This window comes from Rhinatrema bivittatum, chromosome 5 (assembly GCF_901001135.1).
Source record: "Rhinatrema bivittatum chromosome 5, aRhiBiv1.1, whole genome shotgun sequence".
Lineage (NCBI taxonomy): Eukaryota > Metazoa > Chordata > Amphibia > Gymnophiona > Rhinatrematidae > Rhinatrema > Rhinatrema bivittatum.
The window spans coordinates 341477596-341501729 of record NC_042619.1 but is presented as its reverse complement, the minus strand read 5'-3'; the positions used below and the strand labels follow the sequence as shown (position 1 = coordinate 341501729).

Genomic DNA, 24134 nt, shown 5'->3' with positions numbered 1-24134 from the left:
TTAGGTGCTACAACCCAAGAAAGAGATCTAGGTGTCATAGTGAATAACACATTGAAATCGTCGGTTCAGTGTGCTGCGGCAGTCAAAAAAGCAAACAGAATGTTGGGAATTATTAGAAAGGGAATGGTGAATAATACGGAAAATATCATAATGCCTCTATATCGCTCCATGGTGAGACCGCACCTTGAATACTGTGTACAATTCTGGTCGCCGCATCTCAAAAAATATATAATTGCGATGGAGAAGGTACAGAGAAGGGCTACCAAAATGATAAGGGGAATGGAACAGCTCCCCTATGAGGAAAGACTAAAGAGGTTAGGACTTTTCAGCTTGGAGAAGAGACGGCTGAGGGGGGATACGATAGAGATGTTTAAAATCAAGAGAGTTCTAGAACGGGTAGATGTGAATCAGTTATTTACTCTTTCGGATAGTAGAAAGACTAGGGGGCACTCCATGAAGTTAGCATGGGGCACATTTAAAACTAATCGGAGAAAGTTCTTTTTTACTCAACGCACAATTAAACTCTGGAATTTGTTGCCAGAGGATGTGGTTAGTGCAGTTAGTATAGCTGTGTTTAAAAAAGGATTGGATAAGCTCTTGGAGGAGAACATAAGAACATAAGAAATGCCATACTGGGTCAGACCAAGGTTCCATCAAGCCCAGCATCCTGCTTCCAACAGTGGCCAATCCAGGCCACAAGAACCTGGCAAGTACCCAAAAACTAAGTCTATTCCATGTTACCATTGCTAATGGCAGTTGCTATTCTCTAGGTGAACTTAAAAGCAGGTAATGGACTTCTCCTCCAAGAACTCCTCCTTCCCTGTTTTATCTTCTTGATAAATTGGAATGTTTTGGCTCCCTGAAAAAAAACAACAAAACAAAAAAACCCTAAAAAAACACACAATCTTCTCTTCCCCTGCCCCCCTCATAATGCCTTGGAAATTTGGTGCTGCCCACTGGCCTGCCTGCTCCTTATGCCCTGCCTTTTTTGGTTCAGTGCATTGCTGTGCTACCTTTTGTCACTCTTTGCCTCTGCCCTGCCTGCTCTACCTGCTCTTCCTCTCTCTCTTGGTTCAGTGCTGCCTCTATCTTTGGAGTACTCGTGGCCCTTTCAGTGCCACTGATTGTCATTCGAGGCCACTTTCCCTCCCGCCTGCACCAATCAACTCTTCTGCCACAGCCACCAGGAATTGCTCCTTCCTCCCGCCACTTCACTGCAATCATCAAGGGGGGGGGGGGGGGCAGCAGCTCCTGGCTGATAAGGCTGTGCCAGAAAGCTCATGGTCCTCTTGGCACTTGTGGCACCACCGGAGTTCGTCTGAGGGTGAATTGAGGATGACTGTCATATGAGGTCTCCTCCCCACCTGCACCGATTGACTCTGCTGCCACCACCACTTCCGGCAATAGCTCCTCTTTCCTCCGCCTCCTTGCTGAGATCATCAAGGGGAGCTCCTGGTTGAAAAAGCATGCTGGAGGTACTCCCAATGCCGAAGGGCCGCACCGAGCGATGTGCCCTTTGTGTGCCCCTTCATGCTCTTTCTGAGGGCACTCAGAGAACAGCTTCAGGCCTCTTCCCCCTCCCCATCCCTGTCCTGAGAACAAGGACCTGAAGGCAGAGTTCCAATTTATCAGAGTCTTTCCAAACTCTTCCTCTCTCACCTCCTCTGCACTCCTCGCCCCTTCCCCTTTTTGTTCTGCTTGTATCATTAATCCACTTCCTCCCCCCCTACCCCTCTCCTGACCTCCATCTTTCACAAATCCTGAAGATGTTCACTCTAACCCAAACCCCTCTTCCATCTCCCACTCAGATCTTCACTCTCACAGGTCATGGGAGACATGCTCCTCATCACAAGCCAAAAACATATTCACAGATCCCTCATTTATTCACCAAGAATCACCATATAGCAGCAGTGCAACACCACAATTCCTATCACCTTCCTCAACCTTAAAATTCTACTACTAAACTCATGTTCCATCCAAACCAAAGATTTACTGCATGGCCTAATCACAGACAATCCTATGCCCATACCTTTCTTAACTGAAACTTAAATCAAATCTCCCCCAAGGCTATTCCCTCCCTCATACACCACACAGTAACAGAAAAAGAGGAGGAGTATCAGTAATTTCCAGGACCACACTGAGTCTTGTGCACTCTCTCTCACAAAACCTTGAACAATGGAAATCATCATCTTATAAGCGAATGCTCACCCCAGTTGGGGAATCCTCCTAGTATACTGACTGCTATACAGTACAACCAAAGCGCTACCCAATCTTCTACAGCTAATATAGGAAATTCTCCTGAATGACCCAAGAACACTGATCCTAGAAGACTTCAACATCTATGTTGATGAACCTAACTTAGCTGCACCCTAAGATTTCCTAGCTGCACTTGAGATTCTAGGCTGGCCACCTGATCTTTGGACTAACACGAACTATGTCACATATTTGCTCCAACTCAACTGTTGCAACAATTTACAGTTGCAATCAATCAGATCACCCAGTTCTCCTGGACAGATCACTACCAGATCCTCTTTGAAATACACCCACTCTCATACAAAAAAAATCAAGTTACTTCAAAAATGGTCCGAGCAACATCTCACATACACCCTCAAAGCTTCCTCCATGCCCTCAAATGGGATACAGAACAAGCTACGACTTTCAAAGCTCCCACTTCACCCTGGTTGAAAGCTGGAACACAGACATCAAAATTAGCCATGGATGAAATTGCTCCCTGGAAAACCATTTGCATAAAGGAATCCCAAACCTGCTATCTTAAAAGAACTAAAATGAACTGGCAGAAAGCTATAGGCAAATGGAGAAAGACAAAATCCCTTATGGACAAAACAAAGTGCAGGCAATACCAAACAACTTACGGAAACGCCATTGCAAAGGCAAAAAAAATTATACTTACCAGCTTGATCAACCAAGCGGAAAACTCACCTAGATAACTGTTTCAAACCATAAACAGATTCCATGAATCATTACCCCCCCCCACTCCCCCCTCTTTTGCAACCAAGGCCCAATGCAACAAACGGGCCTTATTTATTTCTGAAAAGATCACACGCATCAGATCCAAATTAGATAAGACATTAATGAAATAAGCCATTTTAAGCAGGTATTCTACAGGTCACCATTTGGGAGGCAATGGTGCCAAAGTTGCTCACTATTTATTTGATTTATATTCCACTTTTTCATGTTCAGTCCAGATGAAAATAGCCTTAGCATTTTGGGCAAGTAATAGGTATGACCTGGTGAGGATATACTCCAAAACTCTGACCTCAGAGTCCCCAAGAAGAGAACAGTCTTGGCACCTTGTTAATACAGTATTTGGTTTAAAAAAAAAAAGGTGGGTGGGTGGGGGGGGGGGTCAACAGTTAGCTACATGTGCCCCACTTTTGGATAGAAGCTTTAATCGGGAATATTGTTGGTGAGGCCAGGAGAGTTCCCAGTGTCCTCTGGTCTTAGCGGAAACTCACTACCATATTCCCATCTGTGTGTTTCACCAGAGCCCAGTAAGGGCGAGTATGCCCTGTCCTAAGGGTGGCTTTTGACCTAGCAACAGCCCCCAAAATCTTCACTAAGGTTGTCGTGAGGCCAGCAGCCAGGAATATGGAGGGCATCTGGCTTATAAGTGCCAAAGCAGCTTAGGGAGCATTCAGGCCTCCAGATTAATATCCCACCATCTTTGATAGTCAGATTGTGTTGGGACTAGAGAAAGGATATCATTCAGATGTTAAAGGCCTTGGGCCATTCAAATGGGCATTCATGAAGGGCCATTTCAAGAATGGTCTTACTCAAAGGAATTTATTTTGCTAAGAAGCATCTAAGAAAGGCAGGCTCAGTTCTGCAGAGATCCTCATCTAGGAATTTCTCAAGGTCTTTCTTTCCTACCCAAGCTAGTATCAGCTTTACATGGGAAACAAAGGCCTATCCAGCCCTCAGCTGTGGTAGCTGTTAGGAAAAATTTAAAACTCATGATTGTGTATATGTCAGATTCTCTTGCCATTCCTAATATTAAAGAAAAACAGATGAACTGTTTTTGATACTTGGTGCCCCCAAAGGGTTAGGTGGCTTCTAAGACCACCATACCAGATGGAGCAAGGAGGTAATAGCATTGGTCTATCAATTATTAATGTAGCAGATCCTGATAGTGCTGCAGGCTCTCTCTGCAAGGGCATAAGCCTCATCCTGGGCAGAGGCACCTCAGCCTTGCCGGAATAAACAGGCAAGATAGTATCATGGTCATCCTTGCAGCTTCTTGAACACACAGGCCAAATCAGTTGCTGCCTTCGAGGCAAGAATTGGTAAGACAGCCCTGTCTTCTCCTGACCCAGCAAGGGGAAACTTTGGTGATTCCCAAATGTAATGACTGGTTTAGCAGGATGACAAGGAAGGTGAAATTATACTTGAATCCTGCTAGACCAATCAGGATCTCACCCACGAAGACAATGATGAGTAGGATCAAGGGGACTAAGGGCATCATGCGAGGTCATCCGACAGAAGGATCAAGGGGACTAAGGGCATCATGCGAGGTCATCCGACAGAAGGGCATCCGACAGTGCCCTTCTCCTGCTGCTTATTTCCTTTCCTCTTCTTACATTTGTGCCTCGCTCAGAACGGGTCCCAATACCCCATAACTTTTGTTTCAAGAATAGGGTATAAAGGGGATTTCTATTCATTTCAATGCTTTGGCAGTAGGCTATTAATATTGACCAGGGGCACACCTCCTTTATAGTCCTGAGTGATGTTATAAAAAAACAGAGGTGTGTCCTCTGTCTCCTTCAGCTGTGGAGGAGGGAAATTCCAAACATGATGACTGCTATAGTAGGATTCAAGGAAAGAAATTATCAGGTAAATATAATTTCACCTTTTTTTCTGATGTTAAATGGTTAAATCAGTAGATAAGAGTCAAGATTGTATTGAAAGTTCATTGTGCCTACTATCTTAATACGGGAATATTGCCTTTTAGTAACCACATCGATTTTTATAGTATAGTAGTACTATTAAATATTCAGAACTTTATCCAGTGTATATTTGATATATCCATTATAAATCTGAAGCTTATTTTTATTGCTTCTCATAAGGTTTTCCAGCTTTGTACAGTAATTGAAGTTGTTGGAATATTTTCAATATCTGCACATTGTTTCTGACAGGTAAAAAAGTAATTGATATTGCTGTTGGCTCTATGCATTGTCTCGCACTTACTGAAGATAGTGAAGTGTACAGCTGGGGAAGTAATGATCAATGCCAGCATTTTGATACTTTACGGATCACCAAACCTGAACCCACTGCTCTTTCAGGTTTAGATAGAAAACACATTGTTGGAATCTGTTGTGGGCCTGCTCAGGTAATCCTTCTTTAGTATGCATATTTGTATTTTATTGATTAATTTGTTCCAGCTTTGAACTTTCAGGGAAAACTGGCTATAAATAAAATGAGAATTGATTTGATTGTTAGATTCAAATTGATCATTCTATCCTACTACTTTCTGCTTGGCAACATACTACTATAGGCTATTGATTATCGTTATACTTATTGTATTTATAATTTTCATTTTGTATTGTATGTGTATTTATTATAGTTATTGTTTTTATATAATTTCATGTACCCTGCTTTGTTTATGTATTTAGAAAGGGGCTTTAAATCCATGGACAAGTGTTTTATTTGGTTTAAGCAAAAATAGCAAGTGACTAGGAAAAGCTAAGTGAAATTACCTAGAACACAATGGGGTAGATTTTAAAAGGGTTACGCGCATAACCCTTTTAAAACCCCCTGCACACGCCGAGCCTATTTTGCATAGGCTTGGCGGCGCGCGCAAGCCCCGGGATGCGCGTAAGTCCCAGGGCTTTCCTGGGGGGCGTGTCGGGGGCGTGTCGTGGCAGCATGTCATTCGGGGGCGTTCTGGGGGTGTGGCCGCAGGTGTGGTTCCGGCCCAGGGGTGTTTCGGGGGCATGGCCAAGGCCTCCGAAATTAGTCCCGGGCCGGGGAATTGCAAAGTGGCGGCCGGCTAGCGTGCACGAGTTACACCTGCCTGGGGCAGGCGTAACTTTCGCGATAAAGGTAGGGGGGGGGGTGTAGATAGGGCTGGGAGGGTGGGTTAGGTAGGGGAAGGGAGGGGAAGGTGGGGGGAGGCCGAAGGAAAGTTCCCTTCGAGGCCGCTTCGATTTCGGAGTGGCCTCGGAGGGAACGGGCAGCGCGCGCAGGGCTCGGCGTGTGCAAGGTGCACAAATTTGCACCCCTTGTGCGCGCCGACCCCGGATTGTATAAGATACGCGCGGCTATGCGCGTATCTTATAAAATCCGGCGTACTTTTGTTTGTGCCTGGTGCGCGAACAAAAGTACGCGCGGGCGTATTTTATAAAATCTGCTCCAATGTGTTCCAGGGATTAAAAATGGAACACTTTTGGTATTGCATTTGACTGAAAGCAAGAGAAACGTTATTTCTTATGTCAATGGGTATTGAATTTGTGATAAGGGTAGAAATTTGGATTGCTGGAAGCAATTAGGAAAGGGAAATATCTTAAATTCAGAAAGTAGGTAGAATCACTGTTATTTCTGCATGAGTGAGGCTGTAAATAAAATTGGTGTGACATAGAATGGATGAAAAACTCAGACTGAGGTTTGTGGCTTTTAGGTTTTGTAATGTAATTTTTTTATGATGTCTCTATATGATGTATTAATTTTAATGTTTATTTTGTATGATTTGTTTGTTCCTTGCCTTGATGGTTTGCTCTGAAAGGCAAATAAAATAAATACAAATAAACTAGATGTCTCTTAAACCCTTGTACAAAATTTGAGTTTGTTAGTTTTGTTTGCTTCATATTCCAATTACATAGTTGACCTTCTGAATAATATAAAATCTTCATATGTTTACGATTTAATCGTTTACTCTAAGCCTGCTGAAGCTTCACACCAATATAGATGTCTAAATGTAAAAGTGATGTATTCATGAAGTACTTTCACAGCTTAATTAAGAGGCTGTTACAATAGTGATTGATATTAAAGTAGTATTTAATATAAAAAATCAAAACTCATTTACCATATAGTCTGCTCATACTGTATTTTATTGGGTTCTCTATGAACAATTGCATATGAAAGAAGCAGGAGCAGCATATTTGTGCAGTAGCACCTGGTTGGAGAATTTTAGTGTCAAGTTCTTTTATTGTGTGTCATCCTTGTTTATGAAACATAATTTTTAATTTTTGATATCTATGCAGAGTTTTGCCTGGTCATCTTGCTCAGAGTGGTCCATTGGTCTGCGTGTTCCTTTTGTGGTAGATGTTTGCGCAATGACCTTTGAACAACTTGATCTCTTACTACGGCAAGTGAGCGAGGGAATGGATGGGAGCTGTGATTGGCCACCTTCACTGGAGAAGGAATGCATGGCTGTGGCAACACTGAACCTGCTACGACTCCAGGTATTCCATTTTTCATCACATAGCAGTGTGTTGTTCTTTTAGATGGACTTTGGTAAACACATTACTTGAGAGAAAAAGTAATAGCAAATGGAAGTGGGTGGGAAGACGATAGGGCAAACACAAGGGAGGTAAGGTGAGTTTGGAAAAAATGTAGTCAATTGAAGTTTGGTGAGAAATAAATAGTCATTCCAATTGCAGGAAAATATCCCTCCACTGCTATTTGATATCTGAATCTCAGATTTACTCCACTAGTCAACTTTAATATGTAGAAGTAATGCTCTACAAGTAAGTTGTAGGTGATATCTTTTTATTGGACTAACTCAATGTATTGGCTTCCTGCTACATGATGGTTAAAATTTAAGGTCATGATGGTGATATATAAAGCGCTTAATTTCAAGACACCATTGTGCATCAGTTCTGCCTTGAGGATCTATCAGCCTTCTCGAATGTTATGTCCAGCAAACAAGATCTCCTTGTGGTAGTGTCACCCAAACTAGTGCATTTGATTAAAGCTTTGAGAGAGCTTTTTGATTGTGGGTCCATTTCTCTGGAATTCCCTTCCATCATTGTTGTGTGCCACTGGCTATCCTAAACTATTTAAGAAACAACTTAAGGTTCACTTTTTTAAACAGGCTTTTGCATTGTTGGATTAATTTGTTTAACTAAGATCATACTGTTTTTTATTTATTAGTACCATCATAGAGTGTTATCTAAAATTCTAGGCTGTTTCTATAGTCACATTCATAATTAAAATCATGGAGACACATAAAGTAAAAAAGAGTAAATATACATAAAAATTAAAATATAGCAAGTAAGACATAAAATGAGCATACTAAAATATTAAAACCATATGCAGACATAAAAATAAGCTAAGAGCAGGATAAAAGGTGAAAAAAAAATCCTGAAATAAATACAGTGAGGACAATGAGAATCGGATAAAAGAAAGCCCTTTATTAAAACGCCCGACTCTGGCCGAGTTTCGCTCTTTTTGCACAGAGCTGCCTCAGGGGCAATTCATTCAAGCAGGACTTGGAAAAGTCAATATCGTATTAATTATCAGCGCGGATGATTTCACTCCAAAGCAGTTAGACTTTCACGTAGCGATGCTGTGTGATGTCAGTAATGAAATTGAATGCATTGAATCCACATAGCGAGCAGTCTTACAGCTGTGTGTTTATTTGCTGTAGGCCTCCTTTAATCATTTAGAATCATTAGTACGTTTTTTTTCTAGTACTTTCTAAGAACATAAGAACATAAGAAATTGCCATGCTGGGTCAGACCAAGGGTCCATCAAGCCCAGCATCCTGTTTCCAACAGAAGCCAAACCAGGCCACAAGAACCTGGCAATTACCCAAACACCTAGAAGATCCCATGCTACTGATGCAATTAATAGCAGTGACTATTCCCTAAGTAAACTTGATTAATAGCAGTTAATGGACTTCTCTTCCAAGAACTTATCCAAACCTTTTTTGAACCCAGCTACACTAACTGCACTAACCACATCCTCTGGCAACAAATTCCAGAGATTTATTGTGCGTTGAGTGAAAAAGAATTTTCTCCGATTAGTCTTAAATGTGCTACTTGCTAACTTCATGGAATGCCCCCTAGTCCTTCTATTATTCGAAAGTGTAAATAACCGAGTCACATCTACTCGTTCAAGACCTCTCATGATCTTAAAGACCTCTATGATATCCCCCCTCAGCCGTCTCTTCTCCAAGCTGAACAGCCCTAACCTCTTCAGCCTTTCCTCATAGGGGAGCTGTTCCATCCCCTTTATCATTTTGGTTGCCCTTTTCTGTACCTTCTCCATTGCAACTATATCTTTTTTGAGATACGGCGACCAGAATTGTACACAGTATTCAAGGTGTGGTCTCACCATGGAGCGATATAGAGGCATTATGACATTTTCCGTTTTATTAACCATTCCCTTCCTAATAATTCCTAACATTTTATTTGCTTTTTTGACTGCTGCAGCACACTGAGCTGACGATTTCAATGTATTATCTACTATGACGCCTAGATCTCTTTCTTGGGTGGTAGCTCCTAATATGGAACCTAACATCGTGTAACTACAGCTAGGGTTATTTTTCCCTATATGCAACACCTTGCACTTGTCCACATTAAATTTCATCTGCCATTTGGATGCCCAATCTTCCAGTCTTGCAAGGTCCTCCTGTAATGTATCACAGTCTGCTTGTGATTTAACTACTCTGAATAATTTTGTATCATCTGCAAATTTGATAACGTCACTCATCGTATTCCTTTCCAGATCATTGATATATATATTGAAAAGCACCGGTCCAAGTACAGATCCCTGAGGCACTCCACTGTTTACCCTTTTCCACTGAGAAAATTGACCATTTAGTCCTACTCTCTGTTTCCTGTCTTTTAACCAGTTTGTAATCCACGAAAGGACATCGCCTCCTATCCCATGACTTTTTAGTTTTCGTAGAAGCCTCTCATGAGGGACTTTGTCAAACGCCTTCTGAAAATCCAAATACACTATATCTACCGGTTCACCTTTATCCACATGTTTATTAACCCCTTCAAAAAAATGAAGCAGGTTTGTTAGGCAAGACTTCCCTTGGGTAAATCCATGTTGACTGTGTCCCATTAAATCATGTCTTTCTATATGCTCTACAATTTTGATCTTGAGGATAGTTTCCACTATTTTTCCCGGCACTGAAGTTAGGCTCACTGGTCTATAGTTACCTGGATCACCCCTGGAGCCTTTTTTAAATATTGGGGTTACATTGGCCACCCTCCAGTCTTCAGGTACAATGGATGATTTTAATGATAGGTTACAAATTTTAACTAATAGGTCAGAAATTTCATTTTTGAGTTCCTTTAGTACCCTGGGATGCATACCATCCGGTCCAGGTGACTTGCTACTCTTTAGTTTGTCAATCTGGCCTACTACATCTTCCAGGTTGACAGTGATTTCGTTCAGTTCGTCTGACTCATCACCCCTGAAAACCAACTCCGGAACTGGTATCTCCCCAACATCCTCACTAGTAAACACGGAAGCAAAGAATTCATTTAGTCTTTCTGCAATGGCCTTATCTTCCCTAAGAGCCCCTTTAACCCCTCGGTCATCTAATGGTCCAACCGACTCCCTCACAGGTTTCTTGCTTTGGATATATTTAAAAAAGTTTTTATTATGAGTTTTTGCCTCTATGGCCAACTTCATTTCAAATTCTCTCTTCGCTTGTTTTATCAATGTTTTACACTTAACTTGACAATGCTTATGTTTTATCCTATTTTCTTCAGACGGATCTTTCTTCCAATTTTTGAAGGATGATTTTTTGGCTAAAATAGCCTCTTTCACCTCACCTTTTAACCATGACGGTAATCGTTTTGCCTTCCTTCCACCTTTCTTAATGCGTGGAATACATATGGACTGCGCCTCTAGGATTGTATTTTTAAACAATGTCCAAGCCTGTTGAACACTTTTAACCTTTGCAGCTGCACCTTTCAGTTTTTTTCTGACTATTTTCCTCATTTTATCAAAGTTTCCCTTTTGAAAGTTTAGTGTTAGAGCTGCAGATTTACTTATTGTCCCCCTACCAGTTATTAGTTTAAATTTGATCATGTTATGATCACTGTTGCCAAGTGGCCCCACCACCGTTACCTCTCTCACCAAATCCTGTGTTCCACTAAGAATTAAATCTAAAATAGATCCCTCTCTTGTTGGTTCCTGAACCAATTGCTCCATGAAACAATCATTTATTACATCCAGGAACTTTATATCTCTAGCAAGTCCTGATGTTACATTTACCCAGTCAATATTGGGGTAATTGAAATCTCCCATTATTATTGCACTGCCAAATTGGTTTGCTTCCCTGATTTCTCTTAGCATTTCATCATCTGTCTGACCATTTTGTCCAGGTGGACGGTAGTATACTCCTATCACTATACTCTTACCCAACACACATGGGATTTCTACCCATATAGATTCTACTGAGCATTTAGTCTCTTGTATGATCTTTAGCCTGTTGGACTCTATACCCTCCCGGACATAAAGTGCCACACCCCCACCAAGTTGATCCTCCCTATCATTGCGATATATTTTGTACCCTGATATAGCACTGTCCCATTGGTTATCCTCCTTCCACCAAGTTTCTGTGATGCCAATTATGTCAATCTCATCATTTGCTGCTATACACTCTAACTCTCCCATCTTACTTCTTAGACTTCTGGCATTGGCATATAGACATTTCAAAGTGTGTTTTTTGTTTGTTTTAACAACCTGCTTTTCAGTTGTTTGGGATAATTCGGAAATCATTAGTTTTGGTGATTTTTTACATATAGGCATATGGACTATATTTGCTTTTAATGGAACCTCTCTGTTGGGATGCCCTAACTCTCCTGTTTCATTAGTATCCTTCAAGGATACATTTCTCCGAACCATGCACTGCTGAGTGACTGTCGGCTTTCCCCTTTGTTCTAGTTTAAAAGCTGCTCTATCTCCTTTTTGAAAGTTAGTGCCAGCAGCTTGGTTCCACTCTGGTTAAGGTGGAGCCCATCCTTTCGGAAAAGTCTCCCCTTTCCCCAAAAGTTTCCCCAGTTCCTTACAAAGCTGAATCCCTCTTCCCTACACCATCGTCTCATCCACGCATTGAAACTCTGGAGCTCTGCCTGCCTCTGGGGTCCTGCACGTGGAACAGGAAGCATTTCAGAGAATGCCACCCTGGAGGTTCTGGATTTTAGCTTCCGACCTAATATCCTAAATTTGGCTTCCAGAACCTCTCTCCCACACTTTCCTATGTCGTTGGTGCCCACATGTACCACGACAGCCGGCTCCTCCCCAGCACTGTCTATAATCCTATCTAGGTGGCGCGTTAGGTCTGCCACCTTCGCACCAGGCAGGCAAGTTACCAGGTGGTCCTCACGTCCACCAGCCACCCTGCTATCTACATTTCTAATAATTGAATCGCCAACTATGATGGCAGGCCTAACCCTTCCCTCCTGGGCAGTAGCCCTGGGAGACTTGTCCTCGGTGCGAGAGGACAATACATCACCTGGAGAGCAGGTCCTTGCTACAGGATCACTTCCTGCTACACCAGGGTGATGTTCTCCTACTGGGAGACCTTTCTGATCCAAGGCAGCACTAGGGCTGCCAGACTGGATTTGGGACTTGACTACTATGTCCCTGAAGGTCTCGTCAATGTACCTCTCTGTCTCCCTCAGCTCCTCCAAGTCTGCTACTCTAGCCTCCAGAGATCGGACTCGTTCCCTGAGAGCCAGGAGCTCTTTGCACCGGGTGCACACATACAATCTCTCACCGGCAGGTAAAAAATCATACATGTGACACTCAATGCAAAAGACTGGAAAGCCTCCCTCTTGTTGCTGGACTGCTGCCTTCATCTTAGTTTTATTGAGTTCCTAGTTAAGTTTAAGATACTAAGGGAGTTGGAATGAGAGTAGTTTAAATTTACAGGTGAATTTACTAATTAATCAGCTAGTTTCCTACAAGGGGATGATTAAACTTTCAGTAAGGGCTGGTACAATAGTATGATTTAGATAAGACCCTGATTGATTTTTGATGAAAAACTGTCTCGTGCCTAAAAATCAAGGGTTGAGTGGGTGGGAAAGACAGATACTGGAATTAACTATCTCTGGCTTGCTTATTACCTCAGACACACACAAACTCTAAAGAATATATCCCTTAATTTCACCTTTCACCAACTTTTATAAGCCCAAAAATTTCTGAAAGCTATACTTACCAATCCTCTTTAACCACAGTTAATCTTCACTCAGTTAATGGAAGGGTTTGAGATTCGCGCGCCTAACGGCGCGCGCTTCCGGTCCTCCTCTACTGCAAAGGAATGCTGGGCCTCTGGAAGCTGGGCTATGGACGCCAATCCCTGGATCACTTGCGGTGACTTCTGGACTCCTCTCCCGGGGGATGCTGGGAGCAGTATGCAGATGAGCCTTCCGGTCCTCTAACCATCACCATTGCTCCGGGCTCCTTTTTTTGGTGACATTCATCATTATTAGCTTCAATTTGGCATAAAGTATCATAAAAAATTGTTTTATTTTGCCTAGAATATTTTTCTTACAATAGATGTAGGCTAGCAGTTTCAGGAGTTGTCTCACGTGCAGTTGAAAGCAGGGGCACCGGAACACCTTTTTGGTGGGGGGAGGGGCAATCAAGCTATGTCCCCAACTCCACCCCAGCTCCACCCCCATTTCCAATTTCTTATTTTATGTTTACAGTTAAAGAATAACATTTGTTAATTCTTGCATAAATTATAGATTACAATTATTCATTCTCCCAGGACAAGCAGGATGGTATAGACCTACACTTGATGCTAGAAATTGCAAGGGTCTTCTGTTTGTGGGCAGGGATGGCCTGCCTCTGAGAAAATCAGCATTACTAATAAAAGTGTCAGAATTAAGTGACTGTTCTGAAGCATGTATGGAGAAATAAAAGATCACGTACCAAGAGATATAATCAGAGACCAATAAAATGTGGCCTACAGAAAAGGTTCTAGTTGTTTGGGCACCACTTGACAGCTTAAAAAGAACAGCCAAGCTCACATTACTATGTTGGCCTAGCCAATTGCCTTCTGGGGACGTGGGAGATGGGTGAATGGTAAGAGGTTGTGTGTGGTAAATTCTCTCAGGGTCGGTTCAAGGGTATTAGGCAACGTAGGTGAATCTTACGGCCTTTTGTACCCCCATCACTCACAATTAATAATTTTTCATTTATAATAGATTTTACATGAAAAAGTATTCAAAGGTACAGTCTTCTGAGGTAAAATTATCACTTACAACAACATGTATATTAAATTTACATACACTGCTGTGGTTCCAGTGAGGAAAAGATACTTGTAAAAGATACGTGGAACCCATATGGTATGAGTCCTATTGTAACGTGTATTGGTTTTGGGACAGCCTTCAGAAAAACATAAGTAAACTAAACCCCTCCCATACCAAAACAACACTAACTGCCAGCATTCAAAGAGTTAGAACCTACACATGAAAATGTAACACAGCAAATATTACTCTAGGGCTTAAAACACCAGTACACATCCTATTAGGAAAACAGAACAAGTGATGCTGTAGATTGCTACATAGAAACTACATAATATGTATGTCCTCATTATGAGCCCTTGTGCCATGGTGTGATTGATTCAGCCTAGCAGAAGAACCTAGTAGGCCCACGCTGACAGTGGCAGCCATACCCTAGCAGGGACAGAGTTGAACCTTCACCTATACCAGCCCCCTTCCCCACAAGTTGAGCCTAGGGTTCCGGAGGCCAGCAGGACTTCAGCAAATGTCTCAAGGAGTGGTCAGAGTAAGAGAATCCAGAGTCAGGCTATGGTCAGGGTGGGAAACGGTCAGAGAGTTACAAGATTCAGGCAAGGGTCAGGGCATGCAACGATCAAGGTGCAATCAGACTCCACAGCAATGGTCAGAGGCAGGCGCCAAGCAAGAGAGAGATCCAGGTACATATAGCGGTCAGTGGCAGGCAAGAGAATGCTCCAAATCTGAAGCAAAGATCAATATCAGAGTAGAAAGCAAACATGGGAAGAAGAGGAGATAAGGCAGGATGAGGCAAGGCAGGATCAGGAGCAAGACAGTACGATGGCATCTGGAGAGCAACACACACTGCAAGGCTGCTGAGGCCCGGACCGAAGCATGGCTAGGGTCTAAATATCCAGTCACGCTGATGTCATCACGGAGCCTTGGGTAGAGGTTTCCCACCACAGAGCTTTCTTAATCTGGTAAGCGACGTGCACCCGTGCCTAGGGAGGCCAGCACCGGGAGGATCAGAATGGTGGCATCCAGGCAACCACTGAAAGAATGTGGCATTCTGGGGTTCGGGTGAATGAGGCTGCTTTTGGGGCCATCCTGCAAGAGACCAAATGAAATAGTCGCAAAATACCTCACCTCAGTCACATATGCGGAGAACAGATAGACCGTTACCAAATACAGAATAGAGAGACCATAAAGTACAAATAGAAATATTCAGACAAAAACAACCAGAAACCACAACAAGCCAGACTCTTGAGTGTAACTATGGAAAAACAGAAAAATTGCCCTTCCTCACAAAACATGAAGCAATACAATCAAGAGCTATTAACTCATTAATCATAATAGTAAAACTGTACTAATAAAAAGAATTCAAAGCAACTTAATGTGTCATAAAAATGTTTAAAGGGTTCACAAAAATAATGAAAACATTTCAAAACACCCAATTATTAAAATTAATAAGGATTAAAAAAAATTGCCTTCTTTCCATACAATGGAACTTTTGATTTCCAGTCACCAGAGATTGTTCTGGATTAGTAGGGGGGAGGGAAACCTCTCTCTCTCATATACACAAAAACACACATGTTCATTCTCACTGTGGTGGGATTTAAGAATAGTGGTTTTTGCCTTGTAGTCTGTATCATTAAGACACTGACTCTGATTATAGCTTATGCAAAAGTGTAAACTATATTTTCCTTTATAATATATGCATTAGACAGTTCTTTTGATAATCTGTCACCTCACACTAACTCATTCTCTCTCTTTCTCACTCACTCACTCACTCTTATCCTGCTCTGGAACACAAAGCAGAAGCAGCGTCTACCTTTAGTTCATGGAGCTTACTGAATCCTCCTGGGGCATGGGCTATTGCTGATCCTGTTCTTTCCAGCCATGATAACTGCACCTTCTTTTTCCCCATCTGCTTAGCCCTATGTGACACAACTTCTTCTTCTTTACCAATACAGAAAGAAAGAACAAGGAATCACAATTGTTGCAGCCTTGTCACTGCAGTGCCACTACCTAAACTGTGGTGCTCTCGGCTGCTCTAGGAATTGCTTCCCCTGTAATAAAGATGGATGGATCGGGTATTGACCCTTTTTCCTGCCCCACATCATCTTTATTAGACTATCTTTGGCACCTTTCAGACTCAGGTCTCCAGACCGCGTCAGTAAGAGTACATCTCAGTGCAATTTCAGCGTACCATAATACAATCAGGGATGCAACTATCTCAGCGCAACTCTTTTGTCAGTAGGTTTATGAGAGGTTTAATTCATCTAGAACCTCCATTACGGCCACCAATCACGCAATGGGACCTTAATGTAGTACTAACAAGGCTCATGCGTTCTCCCTTTGAACCCATTGATTCCTGCGACGTTAAATTTCTTACATGGAAAGTTCTCTTCCTGATAGCTATTACATCTGCTAGAAGGGTTAGTGAGTTACAAGCACTTGTCACATACTCACCGTATACAAAATTCCTACATGACCGGGTGGTACTCCGTACTCATCCAAAATTCCTTCCTAAGGTAGTTACGGAATTCCATTTGAATCAGTCCATAGTCTTGCCCATATTCTTTCCAAGGCCTCACTCTCACCAAGGTGAAAGAATTTTGCACACCTTAGACTGTAAACAGGCACTGGCGTACTACATAGACCGCACTGCAATCAATAGGAAATCCACCCAACTCTTTGTTTCTTTTGATAAAAACAAACCAGGCAAAGCAGTGGGCAAACAAACTCTCTCCAATTGGCTAGCAAATTGTATAGAGTTCTGCTATGAAAAAGCAGGCCTTCCTCTCCAAGGGCGAGTAAAGGCACATGCAGTAAGAGCAATGTCAATTTCAGTAGCACACTATCGTTCAGTGCCAATAGTGGACATATGTTAAGCTGCAACTTGGAGTTCTCTTCACACCTTTGCAGCTCACTACTGTTTGGACAAAGAAGGAAGACAGGATTCAGCCTACGGACAATCTGTCTTAAAAAACTTCTTTCCAGCATAATCCCAACTCCTTCTGTATCCAACCTGCTGTGATTTTAGGCTGCCTCATTTATTTTTTTCAACAGTTCACCAGTCATTGTGTCTGTTGCACAAGTTGTTCCCTGTTGGTCCACTACAAAATGATTCAGCCGTAGCTTGCTAATCACCCATATGTGAGGACTAGCATCCTGCTTGTCCTGGGATAAAGCAAAATTGCTTACCTTGTAATTGGTGTTCTCACAGGAAATGCAGGATGGTAGTCCTCACATGTGGGTGACATCATCTGATGGAGCCAATCACGGAATACTTTTGTCAAAGTTTCTAGAACTTTGACTGGCACCTACTGGGCATGCCCAGCATGGCAATAACCGTGCATCCAGCAGGGGTCTCCCTTCAGTCTATTTTTTTTTTTTTTTGCTCAGCTAATAGCCACGTGGATTTTTGGAGCTCTTCACAGTTCCTGATTGGAAATTTTCTGCAGGAAATTATTTTCAAAATTTGTAAAAGTTTATACCTCATAGGGGGTCTCCTTTCTTCGCCATCAAATACTGGGTCGTGCAGTAAGTTTACCACCGTTTTTCGGTCGGTTCCCGGCGGTAACCTCTGTAGACCTTGTCGGCGCCGACCGCGGCCGGCCTAAAGTTTTTGACGGCCACGATGGCGTCGGGTTTTTGTCAGTGCCCTGACTGTCCGAGGACTATGTCAATCATGGACCCTCATTTAGTTTGTGTTTTATGTCTCGGACCGTCGCACGACGTGGAGACGTGTACCGATTGCGCCCAAATGACCCCGAAGGGCTGTAAGGCACGGTTGGAAAAGATGGCACTTATATTCCATCGCCAGTCTCCGCAGGTACCATCAACTCGATCCTCGCCGAAGCATCGACGTTGCTCCGAGGCTGAAGACACCGGATTGTAGGGATGTGAATCGTTTTTCAACGATTAAAATTATCGTCCGATAATGTTTATATCGTCTTAAATCGTTATAGAACACGATACAATAGAAATTCTAACGATTTATCGTTAAAAATCGTTAAATCGTGTTAGTGCGCACTAACTGAAAATGGTACAAATAACACTTTCCAGGTCACTGAAGGTCAGTTAGGAATGAATATGTGTTCCTATTGGCTGGCTGCCCTCTTATCTATTGATGTTACCAAGGTTACCACTGAGGTGATGGTTGGGGGGATGGGAAATGGAACTGGAAACTACGAACACCAACAGAAAATGAAACAAAGTGTTCACACTTCCCAGGTCAGTAAAGGTCACTTAGGAATGAATATGTATGTATGTATTCCTATTGGCTGGCTGTGCTCTTATCTATTGATGTTACCAAGGCTAACACTGAGGTAATGGTTGGGGGGATGTGAAATGGAAACAGTTGGAAGCTTGACAAAAAAAGTAATGTAATGATCAGCACTCACGTGACTAGAACTTGTTTGTTTATTATTTTTGTTAGCAGGCACCTGAAATGCTAGTGCATGTTGAATTTGCCAATCACTGTGCATTTCAGAAAGGTGGTCCTGGCTGGAACTGTACACAGTTCAAATATATGTAATTGATTGTTGGTAAGTGTATTTTTTAAGTAGCCACACTGGCACAAGTATGTTTACTTTTCCTCCTACTTAACTCACTAGCTCAGCTTTGTAAGAAGGGCTTCTCTGCTTGTGTGTTGTTTTTGTTTGGTGTGAGGAGAGCAGAAACATCAGATCTTTATTCAATCTACTACAGTCATCTCTTACAGTGCCCTATCCCTATTAATACCAGGAGTGTTGTGATCTTCCTGCACACAGTGCCCTAACCCTGATACCAGTCTGAGACAGCTCCCTCCCTGCATTACTAGTGAGAGGCTGGCTTCACAGACAGGGGGGAGCTGCCTGACCCTCACTCCTGACTTCCCCCATGTCCCAGCTAGTGAATGGTGTGTGGGTGAGGGGGGGGGGGGAGGATGGTGAAGTCTGAGACAGCTCCCTCCCTGCATTACTAGTGAGAGGCTGGCTTCACAGACAGGGGGAAGCTGCCTGACCCTCACTCCTGACTTCTCCCATGTCCCAGCTAGTGAATGGTGTGTGGGTGAGGGGGGGGGGAGGATGGTGAAGTCTGAGACAGCTCCCTCCCTGCATTACTAGTGAGAGGCTGGCTTCACAGACAGGGGGGAGCTGCCTGACCTCACTCCTGACTTCCCTCATGTCCCAGCTAGTGAATGGTGTGTGGGTGAGGAGGGGGGGGGAGGATGGTGAAGTCTGAGACAGCTCCCTCCCTGCATTACTAGTGAGAGGCTGGCTTCACAGACAGGGGGGAGCTGCCTGACCCTCACTCCTGACTTCCCCCATGTCCCAGCTAGTGAATGGTGTGTGGGTGAGGGGGGGGGGGTGGAGGATGGTGAAGTCTGAGACAGCTTCCTCCCTGCATTACTAGTGAGAGGCTGGCTTCACAGACAGGGGGGAGCTGCCTGACCCTCACTCCTGACTTCCCTGATGTCCCAGCTAGTGAATGGTGTGTGGGTGAGGGGGGGGGGGTGGGGAGGAGGATGGTGAAGTCTGAGACAGCTCCCTCCCTGCATTACTAGTGAGAGGCTGGCTTCACAGACAGGGGGGAGCTGCCTGACCCTCACTCAAGCAGAGAAGCCCTTCTTACAAAGCTGAGCTAGTGAGTTAAGTAGGAGGAAAAGTAAACATACTTGTGCCAGTGTGGCTACTTAAAAAATACACTTACCAACAATCAATTACATATATTTGAACTGTGTACATTTCCAGCCAGGACCACCTTTCTAAAATGCACAATGATTGGCAAATTCAACATGCACGTGTCTGCTAACAAAAATAATAAACAAAGAAGTTCTAGTCACGTGAGTGCTGATCATCACATGTCAAGCTTCCAACTGTTTCCATTTCACATCCCCCCAACCATTACCTCAGTGGTAACCTTGGTAACATCAATAGATAAGAGCACAGCCAGCCAATAGGAATACATATTCATTCCTAAGTGACCTTTACTGACCTGGGAAGTGTGAACACTTTGTTTCATTTTCTGTTGGTGTTCATGAGTTTCCAGTTCCATTTCCCATCCCCCCAACCATCACCTCAGTGGAAACCTTGGTAACATCAATAGATAAGAGGGCTGCCAGCCAATAGGAACACATATTCATTCCTAACTGACCTTCAGTGACATGGAAAGTGTCTATTTGTATCATTTTGAGTTAGTGCGCACTAACTCGAGTTAGTGCGCACTAATCGGAAAAAACGATTTTTAACGATTTTTCAACGAAATAATCGTGCCAAACACGATTTTCTTCTTCTGCCACACGATTTCTATCGTTAAGACGATATGGAAAACGATTCACATCTCTACCCGATTGCTGTCCCAGTCCTCGGCGTCTACATAATCGATTCTGGAATCGGGGAGAGTGGACCGTCGAGAAAAGCACCGACATAAACATCGATGGCTGGTGCCCCCTGCTTCCGCTATGTCGGTGGAGCCGTCGACGGAACCACCGATGGAAAAGACCCGAGTTGAGCGTCCAGGGCCCTCTAAGCTGGAAGCACCGAGGCGTCCCGCGCCTTCGGTGGAAGGGGCTACCCAGACTTCACCAGGATCGGTGGACCCTCCAGTACTGCCCGTAGTGCCTCCCACTCCGGACCTGGGGCTCACCACCCCAGTGCTCCGAGAGGAGTTGCACCGGATGGTGCAAGAGGCTGTGGTCCAGGCGATCCAAAGCCTTCCGCAACCACCGACGCCAGCACCGGTGCCTCTGCCGGAACCGTCACTGATGCCTCTGGTGCTGTTGCCTCTCCTGGATAAACTGGATTTGCTCATCGGTTCCCTACCAGGGACACCGAGAAAATTACCTTTACCGATGATTCCATCGACGCCCATTCCTCTTCATCGGGAGAGGAGGATACATCGCCGGAGCCGGTTCCGGGGCCGTTGGGAGTACCACCATTGAGGCCACCAATGAAATCTCCGATGCCATCGGTTCCCGGGCAACCGGTACAGATGCCGGATCTCGAGTTCTCGATGCCAAGACCAGATCCCTCGATGCCAGCACGGATACCTGTCCAACCTCGACCTCCGGCTGGAGAAGTTCCACGTTTTCCACTTGGACCACCGAGGGATGCAGGGGATCAGCCCTATGATCCTTGGATGGATGATTCTACAGATACCCAGGATTCAACAGAAGTTCCATCAGAGCTGTCTCCTCCAGGCAAAAGGCGCAAGTCTCTGCCAGAAGACCTCTCCTTTATTAATTTTATAAAGGAGATGGCGGAGACTATCCCCTTCCAACTGCAGACGGAGGAAGATTCCAGGCATAAAATGCTAGAAGTCCTGCAATTCCTGGATCTCCTTAAGGAAATCATGTCTGTCCCAATTCATGAGGTGCTACAGGACCCTGATGCAGCGCAACTGGGAGCATCCTGGGTCGGTTCCTCCTGTAAAGCGTAAGACGGACGCTATTTACGTAGTTCAGCCCTCCCCGGGATTTCAGAAGACACAGCTAGCTCAACAGTCGGTGGTGGTGGAGTCCGCCCAAAAGAAGGCCAAGCGTCCAAAACCCCATTCTTCAGCGCCACCAGGAAAGGAGCAGAAATTCCTCGATGTTTTAGGCCGCAGGATATTTCACGGGGCCATGCATATCTCACGCATTGTGTCATATCAATTATATATGATCCAGTACAGCGGTTCTCAACCAGTGTGTCGCCAAGCACCGGCAGGGGTGTCACTTGTTCCCGGACTCTCCCGCTGCTCTTTCTTCCCTGCTGCCGTTGCCGCCGGGCTATCAGCACGTTCAAGCCCAGCGGAACGGCAGCGGTGCAAAAAAAAAAGCTGTGGCATCCGTGGCTGCCCTTTTCTTCTTCCCGCGCCTGCCCCCCCCCCCCCCCCCCCCTCCGTGACCCGGAACAGGAAGTGATACGCGATGCGCGGGAAGAAGAAAGAGCCGTGCCGCGTGATAAAGTAGCAGCGGCCGCTGCAGCATCGGCCCCCGAGCAATTGAAGCAGCCGGTAATCAGGAAAGGAGACAGCAGCAGGAGCCTCCCTCGGCCGATGGGATTCTTCTTTCTTGGCCTGCGGGGGCTGGAGGAGGCTGCGGCAGCTACCATTTGTCCTCGGGGAGGGGCGGGGAAGAGGAAGTGAGTGAGAGAGAGAAGCAGCCAGCCTGCGTGTGATTGAGAACATGTGTGTGAGTGAGAGAAACTGGTCAGAGAGCTGATGTATGTGTATATGTGAGAGACAATGAAAGTGACTGCTCAAGGAGATGACTGATGTGTATGTGAAAGTGTGAGACATTAGTCAGGGAGGTGACTGATGTGTGTGTGTGAGAGAGAGAAAAAACATTGAAGTGAGAAATCTGGGTATGTGAGAAAGCATGGGAGTGAGAAGCCTGTGTGTGTATGTGCATGCATGAGAGAGAGACTGGTGTGTGTGAATATGAGAGAAAGAATGTGATTCAGGGAATGAGAAGCCTGTGCAGTGGAGAGCGAGCATGGAAATGAGAGAGAGAGACTGGTGTGTGTGTAACAGAGAGAAAGTGATTATGGGAATGAGAAGCCTGTGCATGTGAAGAGAGTGAGCATGGGAGTGAGAAACCTGGGTGTGTGTGAGACACAGCATGTGAGTGAGAAGCCTGCATATCTGAAAGAGAACATGGAGTGGGAAGCCTGTGTGTGTATGCATGAGAGAGATCAGGTGACTGGTGTGTGTGTGTGTGAGAGAGAGAGAGAAAGTGATTATGGGAATGAGAAGCCTGTGCATGTGAAGAGTGAGCATGGGCGTGAGAAACCTGGGTGTGTGTGAGACACAGCATGGGAGTGAGAAGCCTGTATATCTGAAAGAGAACATGGAGTGGGAAGCCTGTGTGTGTGTGTGTGTGTGTGTGTGTGTATGCATGAGAGAGATCAGGTGATTGGTGTGTGTGTGTGTGTGTGTGAGAGAGAGAGAAAGTGATTATGGGAATGAGAAACCTGTGCATGTGAAGAGTGAGCATGGGAGTGAGAAACCTGGGTGTGTGTGAGACACAGCATGGGAGTGAGAAGCCTGTATATCTGAAAGAACATGGGAGTGGGAAGCCTGTGTGTGTGTATGCATGAGAGAGATCAGGTGACTGGTGTGTGTTTGTGTGTGTGTGTGTGTGTGTGTGTGTGTGAGAGAAAGAAAGTGATTATGGGAATGAGAAGCCTGTGCATGTGGAGAGAACAAGCATGGGAGTGAGAGACTGGTGAGTGTGTGTGAGACAGAGAAAGTGATTATGAGAGTGAGAAGCCCGTATATGTAAGTAGAACATGGGAGTGGGAAGCCTGTGTGTGTGTATGGCATGAGAGAAACTGTTCAGGAAGGTGACTGGTGGGTGTTTCAAAGACTGTTTGGGAGATGATTGGTGTGTGAGAGACAGAAACTGGTCATGGGGGCATGACTGGTATGGTATGTGTGAGAGAGACATGGGCACTAAGGAAGAGGTCCATGAGTATAGAGCTTAGCCTCTACTGCTGCTTCTGCTGTGTGCTATGGCCTGCATGGAAGAGGAGTAGGAGAGCTGCTAGAGGGGGTAAGTAAAGGTGGCTTTTTAAGTTTATTTTTCTTGACTGACTGCCATTTTAATTATTTAATATTATGTGATGTGTCTGCTTTTTTTGAAATATTTTATTAGTGTTTGGATAATTTTTAATAGTTTTTATGAGTTTTTAATTGTTGGATGTTATTCTGTTCATAGCTGTTTAGAAACATTTATTCTGCTTATTAGTATAGTTTTACAATTATTTCTGTTTGGGGATCTATAGCTGCTTGTTAGTTCTGTTTTTCTAATAAGAGGTGTATTAGTGTTTAGGGTCTGATGTAATATTTGTAGTGTTGCCTTTTCATAGATAGGGTTGCTCCTGTTTGAGTGTATTCCATAATACAGGTGTAACTGTGTGCGGATTAGTTTATGTGCATTATGGTGTCCATAATGTGCATTTATGGACACCAACTAATTCTCACACCATC

At 44.1% G+C, this 24134-nt stretch overlaps 1 protein-coding gene across 1 annotated transcript in view; it reads left to right on the top strand.

Annotated features, from left to right (window-relative positions):
* The window catches only part of LOC115092958 (E3 ubiquitin-protein ligase HERC2-like), a 2733734-nt gene that overhangs the window by 395647 nt on the left and 2313953 nt on the right, over nucleotides 1-24134 (top strand). Inside the window, 2 exon segments of the mRNA XM_029604466.1 lie at nucleotides 5154-5347; nucleotides 7218-7418. Coding sequence (XP_029460326.1) covers nucleotides 5154-5347; nucleotides 7218-7418 — 395 coding nt within the window.